Source organism: Elephantulus edwardii, unplaced genomic scaffold, assembly GCF_000299155.1.
Source record: "Elephantulus edwardii isolate Elephantulus edwardi_28Jun2011 unplaced genomic scaffold, EleEdw1.0 scaffold00353, whole genome shotgun sequence".
NCBI classification, from domain to species: domain Eukaryota; kingdom Metazoa; phylum Chordata; class Mammalia; order Macroscelidea; family Macroscelididae; genus Elephantulus; species Elephantulus edwardii.
The window spans coordinates 344,389-351,697 of NW_006400103.1; the positions used below are offsets into that span (position 1 = coordinate 344,389).

General features: G+C 45.6%; 1 protein-coding gene across 1 annotated transcript in view; it reads left to right on the top strand.

Annotated features, from left to right (window-relative positions):
* Window positions 1-3,776, top strand: part of LOC102845149 (probable gluconokinase-like) — a 27,178-nt gene extending 23,402 nt beyond the window's left edge. Inside the window, exons 4-5 of the mRNA XM_006901949.1 lie at window positions 313-356; window positions 3,449-3,776. Coding sequence (XP_006902011.1) covers window positions 313-356; window positions 3,449-3,776 — 372 coding nt within the window. The remainder of the gene's footprint in view (window positions 1-312; window positions 357-3,448) is intronic.
* The last annotated feature ends 3,533 nt before the right edge of the window (window positions 3,777-7,309 follow it).

Sequence of the window (7,309 nt, forward strand, 5' to 3'; positions counted from 1 at the left end):
CCCCACCCCAAATATAATCCACTCTGCAACCCTCATTCCGTACTCTTATGATAAACATAATGTGCCCTAAAATATAATAGTTTAAAAGTATTATATTTTAGGGCATTATGTTTATCATAAGGGTACCAAATTTTATTTTTAAAAAGAGCCATTGACATCTGAATTGTAATGTAAGAGGTTGGATCACCACTGCTTGTGCATAATCTGCTCTTAAAGCCAAGACCATTTCTCTGGAGCTTAACAGTTGGGAATTTAACCTGTCTCTATACAAGCAATACCTAGAAGGGTCATCTATGTTCGCTTTCCTTTCAGGACAGGATTCCATGGCTCTGCAACTTGCATGACATTTTACTAAGGTAAGAGAGCCCTGGGCCTTGACACGATAGGCCACTGAGTGAGAAAAAGCCGTCAGGAAAGCACAAGGACAAAATACCTTCTTGGAATCGCAGGTGACCTATGATAAAGGATCCTAGAATGAGTGCATCCTGCTTCTAGTAATACACAACCATGATTTCAGTCAGCCGTAACCAACTCGTGGTTTAGTTAGACTTCTGTCACCAGCTACATGGCTCCAGATACTCCCAGGGAATCTTGGTCTGCAGCCTGACCTTCAAAAGCCTCAGTTCTCTTTACCTTTAAAATGGGGGTATTGTTTCCACTCAGGTTATTATGAAAGGTGAGACTTGGGATGAGAAAGGTGTTTACCTATGCCATCACCATTATAAATGATTGTTGTTTGCTCCCATGGGGAGCTCTGGAGGCATAGTAGGCAGGCAGTTGGACTAGCTGCTCCAGAGGCAGGAGATGGATCTCCTTTCTGCCATTTACAGCCTCTGAAAAGTGCCTCTTGGAGAGGTAGCCCTGAGTGATGGCAGCCCCACACCCAGGGGAAGGTTGTGATACAGGAGGTTGGTTTTTTTTCACTGTTAGGTTGTGACAGCCATTTTTGGGGTTGTTCAAAAGTCTTCAGGTCACCCTGGTCAGCTGTGACTGTGAGCAGCACCCCCTCCAGCACATGTGGCCTTGACCTCACCCTGACTCCTGGCTGCAACATATAAAGGCAAGGGAAAGGAGTTAAACCTTGTGAACACAAAAGTAAAGGATTGTGCTGCCAACGTGATGGGACTGAAATCCACCAGCTTCTCCTTGGAGGAAGATGGGCAATATCCTCTCCTGTAACTTACAGTCTCTGAAAGCCCGCTGGAGGGCCAGCTGTGAGCTAGCTCTGATTTGATATCCCATAACATGAAGTTACACTGTGTAAACCTCATACAATATAGACTGTATAAAATTATTGAAACAAGATCCTTAGGAAAGCGCAGACCAGACCTCGTGAGTTGTCATGAGTCAGCTCTGACTCACGAGCACCTGGTTTGGTGGTAGGAATCTGTGCTGTAATCCCAAAGGCATGCAGTTTTACTGCTGTAATCTCAAAGGCATGCGATTTCCTGCCTCTGGAAATCGACTGGAGGATCAGCTGTCAGTTGGTTCTGTTGGTTCTGACTTGACAGCAAACAACTGCAACAAGCATTGCCTGATTGTGTCATCTCCAGGATTGTTAGTGTTTTCAGGCCATTGTTCCCACTCTTGTGTCAATTCTTACTGTTTCTTCATTTTTGCTGACCCAGTACCAGGCAGAACCACCTTTTCTAGCAGCTAATCCTTCCTGCTGATGTGTCCCAGTTAATAGAGTTGTCCCCTAGACCAAGACTAACAAGCCCTCGCCAGTGGCCCTGGGGGAGAGCTGGAGGGCTCATGGGCACTCTTTTTGATTACATCCCACCCACTACTTCTCTACTAAGCCTTGACCTTAAAACCAGAAGCAAGCGTCTTCACAAGCCTTAGACCTCAAGGGAAGGGTCTGCTAGATAGCCACCCCACTTTACATTTTGAAAGGAGCCCTTTCAAGGGGTACAGTAGACTGTTTTTGGAGATGTTTTGAATTCAAAGCCATATCCACACATAAAGATTTTTAGTCTTAAAAACCTAGGGAGTTGCCATGAGTATAAATTGATTTGATGGCAACAAAAGAGACTTGTTTCTATATGAGTGCCCTTCTGCCCAGGAGAGAGGAACACTGAAAATGGGGAGCTGTGGTTTACTTCCTGGGGAGCCCTTGACCACTCGGGTTCTCCCTTACTGGTCTGACATGCCTGGTTTGGGACTAAGTTCCCTGAAAACATCTCATATTTGACTTGCTCTGGCCACACACCTTTTCCACTATTTGGTGAATTCCCCTGATTTTTCCACCACCGTTTGCAGAGTCTATTGTAGAGGAAGGAGCTCTGGTGGTGTTGTTACATGTGCTGCTAACCAAAGTGGTTCACATCTACCTGCTGCTCCACAGAAGAGAACTGTCTCTCCTTAACGGTGTACAGCCTCAAAATCAATAGTACTGGGTGTCATTTGGTTAAAGTAAGAACGGGAGAAGCCAGCAGTGAAATTCAAGTCCCTGCACATGCTGTGGAGGAGCACTGGAACCAGCCGTGTCTGTGGTGTGAGCACCCATGATGAGACAAGTCCATATCCCTGTCCTCAACAACAGGTCAGCCCCATCACACATCCCTGTGTGTCCCTTCCAGCACTTCACAGATGATGAATGGATGCTCAAGGAGATTCTTAACTTGCCTCGATTACTCAGTTCATTAGAGAAAGATCATTAACTCAAAGCTGAAACTCCTGGTGCCTAAGAAGACCTCTCTGCCATCAATTTCAGCTGGTACCAATCTCTGCTGGGTTTTGAAGGCTGTAAATCTTAATAGAAGGAGACGGCCTGTGTTTTTCATGAGGAGCTGCAGGTGTATTTGAACCATCAGAGCTACACAACCTTTGGTTTAGAGCACAACACACTACAGACTGCACCACAGAGCTGCAAAGCCCTTTTCTTTTTTTTTTCTCTTCCTTTCTTTTCTATAATTATATTTTATTAATTTTCATAAACATTTACAGAGATCTTGGGTTTCCACTCATTCATTGTTGCACTATTCTCTCTACCCTCCTCCCAGTTTGTTCTTGTCCAAATGCCACAGTGCTTGTCAAAGCCAGTTCTGATTAATCTTCTTTGTCAGTGTGTCCTTTGCCATTCCCTATCACTCCTCCCTGAGAGAGACTTCACCCTGAGTCATAAGGAAAAGGGGATGGCGTATTCTCTTACAAAGCCCTTTTCAACTTGACTGTCAGAAAAGTAACACTAGAGCCCTTAGCCTAGAAATGACATGAAACCAAACCAGTTGTCAGCCCTGATCCCCAGCTGGCCTGTGTGCACCGAAGCAGGGTGTCTGGTGGCTGATGTGGAGAAGTGGCTCACTGGCCTCAGAGTGCCCCAAGGTGGATGCTGGCTTTCCCCAGCAAGCATTGGACTTTGTACCACCCAGGGACTCCCAAGCATTGGCACAGATTACTTCAAGTGTCTCCATTCTGTAAGTCTTTTCTCCTTTTTTAAATACAGAGATGTGGCCTCGGGACACTGTGTGGTTCTAGCCTGTTCAGCTCTGAAGAAAATGTACAGAGACATCCTGATACGAGGCAAGGAATCAGGCAAGGAAGAAAAGCCACCTGAGGTGAAGCTCTTCGTGGTCCATCTCAGTGGGCCGTTCGAGGTCATTTCTCAACGCTTACTTAAAAGAGAAGGACACTTTATGCCCCCTGAGCTACTACTGTCCCAGTTCAATACTCTGGAGTCTCCATCAGCTCCAGAAATCTTCATCCAAGTCAGTGTGGACAAAGAGCCTTCTGAGATCATTGCTACAGTTATGGATTCTTTGAAAGTGCAATGAGAATCATTTCCCATCAGGAGTCCAAAACAGATGTGCTTTAAATCTGTGACATCCCAAATCTTGTCCCATGTATCCTTGCCAGTACCACATTCTAAATTCTCAAAGTGACCTGACCATAATTCACTGAAGTTTACCTATTTGAATGTATTCCTAGGAATCTGAAGTTTCCTTGACTTTAGGGCATGGAAAAAGAGCTTTAGAGTAAAATTTCATTCCGTTTTAAGCGTATCTGTGATGCACATGAAGAGAAGACATTCTGAAATCAATGCTAGAAATCATGGCTTTTTTAGAGCATTCCTGATCATATCTGTGATTGAACAGATAAATGAGGCTTAATTATTCTTGACATAATCTAGAAACTGGCCATGGAACAGAAGCACATACAAAATCAACCCCTCAAAGCAAGTCATTTTACACCAAACACTTTTGTATCTATCTTCTCTGTCTTTGAATGTGATTCAGATAAGGAACTCTTAAGCTGGACTCCAAAATAGATAGTAATGGGCAGACAAGTAAACATCTTGTTCTTCAAAAAGCCTAATGCAAATACTTTTGCTAGGATCAATACCAGCTTTCTTACTTGAATAAAGTTCTATCAATTCAATGTGTTAACACTGTTCAAGTGGGGAGAGGGTATGGCTTAAACATAGAAAATTAAACAGCTATAGTGTTAAAGAAAATCTTTCATAATCAAAAGGGTCATTTCTGTGGACTAAAGACTGAGAGATTACTTTAGAGCTCTTCGAGTAGGAGACCTGTCAAAATAGTTTGTCTGAGCCCCACCAGGATCTAGACATGGAGCAAAGATCTGCAGGCTTCAGCAAGGGCAGCTGAGGCTCCATGGTGGGTCTTGAGCACCAGAGCAGAGGTCCACGGGCAATGGAGAGTCCAGGCCAGCCCCCACAAGGATCCAGAGGCCTGGGGCAGAAGTCTGCAGGCATTCGTGGTGCAGTAGTGGTCCCACAGCAGGTCATCCACATCTGTAAATGACAAGGCCCGGACAGGCCCCACTGGGATCCAGAGGAAGGAGGTCTGCAGGCATCAGTGGGGACAGCTGTGGCCTCACAGCAGGTACTCAGCACCCAAGCAGAGGTCCACTGGTGACAAGGAGGCCAGGCCAGGCTGCTTTGGGCCCAAGGTCCTGGCAGTCCTTGAGCCCATGCTAGGAATAGCACTAAAGATGCAGCTGTACCACTATCTATGCCAATACACCCATCCTGCTGCACCACCATAGGCCTCTGCTGTGGCTGAAAACATTGTTCTGTGCCATGATATTTGTATCCCTGGTTGTCTTTGCAGTTTGCTTTTAGAGGTATAACACCTATCTCTCAGTTCAGTTATTGGGGAATGATTTGAAGGTTGCCAGTTTATATCCTAAATGCATATAGGCTTGGATATTATTTGTTCCTATTAGTACAGCACTTGTCTGTCAGTCTGATGTCCCAGTGTAGCTTGTGGGGTTCTCTAATGCTGGAATGTGCCACCAGTGTCTCAGGAACCAGAAGGGTCACCTATGGTGAAGAGGTTACAACAGAGCTTCTAAATTAAGACTGGCTGTGAAAAAGAATTGGCTATCCAATTCTGAAACAATAGGCCTTCGAAAGCCCTATGAACAGAAGAATGTGGGTAGTATTAGAGGTAAAGCCCAGTTAGGAAAACACTAAAAAATGACTAGAAATGGCTGCAAACAACCACTAATAATTGGAACATGAAAAGTACATATATGCATTCAAGAAAAACGAAAGTTGTTAAAACTGAAATGGAATACATGAAGATTGATATTTTAGGCATCAGTAAACTGAGATAGACAAGCATGTCTTTGAATCGGACAGTCACATGATCTATGCTGGGAATGAAAACCAGGAAAAAAGATGCCACTTTCATAGTTAGAAAGGCAATTTCAAGATTTATCCTGAGTACAATGCTGTGAGTGATAAGATACTATCCATAAACATATTAGAAAGACCTGTCAGTACAACTATTATTCAAATACATGCACCAACAACATATAGGAGGAAATTGAGGGCTTCCACCAACATTTGCAGTCTGAAATTGATCCAACATGCAGTCAAGATTCATTACTAATTATTGGTGACTGGACCGTAAAGGCTGTAAACAATGAGGATGAAATGGTAGTAAAAAAGTATGGACTTAGTGACATAAATGAGGCCAGAATTCAAATGCCTTAATTTTGTGTGCTCAATGACTTACTCATAACAAATATCATTTTTAAAAAACACAACCAACCACCCATAAACAGTAATATTATAGATGGAGCTCACTTGATGGATTGCGCAGGAATCAGATCGATTTTATTTGTAGAAACAATTGTTGGAGAAGTACAAGATCTACAGTTAAAACCAGACCAGGTGCCAATAAGGGGGAGCAAGATGGCAGCGGTGGCAGAGACAATGTGGCGAGCTGCGGGAGCAGCGGACCACATAGAGGAGGGCCACCACGGCCTTCTACAGACCTCTGTTTATTGATAATTGAACAGTTAAATAGTTGATGACTGGTCTTTGGTGCAGATCAAGGGCCAACAGCAGGAGATCAAGGATTCCCAGGGAGGAATGGGTGAGTCCTGCGGCTCCCAGCCCCCTTCTGCCGAGTCTGCGCCACCACAGCTCCAGAGGTGGTTCCCACCACCAGACCCCAGGGATCCCCTCACCTGGGATGGATGGTGGGCACCGGGGACACCCCCCCCCCCGAGGCCAGTGCAGTGGAGCTGCCACACCGCTGACAGAGTGGACTTGTTCTGGGGAGAATTCTTGGAGCCAAGATGGCGGCAGCATTAGATGCAGTAGCAGGTCCAGGTTTCCTTGGGCAGATCAGAGAGGAAGATCACCAATACAATGGATTGATGAAAGTCACTGTGAGCTGTCTACGAGGACACTTAACAGTGGCAGCATGCCTAAGACCACATCTTCTGATCTATTGACTGCCACTGCCAAGAACTGTTTAGACCTTGGAGGGGGTTTGTTCACCAATCTCAGGTTCCTTTCTCCATTTATAAGGGGGGAGGGCAGTGACACCTACTTCAAATTACAGTTTGACCACTTATTGGAGGGGGAGGATAAAGGTAGTGGTGCTGGAATTGGGGATGCTGTCCCTGGCCACATGGTCTTTGGTCAGGGGCAGGGTCCGGACGTGGAGGGGGGGACCTTGATGGGGGAGTGTGCCAGCCAGCCCCTAGGGCATGTCTCCCGGCCCTCGGGGGATGCTGTCCAGCCCTCAGAGTGGGCTATTTGGCCCTTGGGGAGAGTTCAGCCCTTGGCTCAGGGCGAGCCATCTTCAGCCCCCCGGGGTGAACTCCTCAGCCCTCAGGTTGTGCCATCTGACCCCTGGGTAGAAAAAAACTGCCTAGGGTGTACAGAGAATTTTACCTAGGCTACTTTCCTCCACCCTCTCCCCCAGTACACCCATAAGTAACACTCCCATAGCCCTTCTATTTGTAACTCACAAGTTTGTTCTCTCTAGGTTTGCTCCCTTTCCTATAGGTAACCTTAACACTGAGTTTTACTCCAGACCTGACC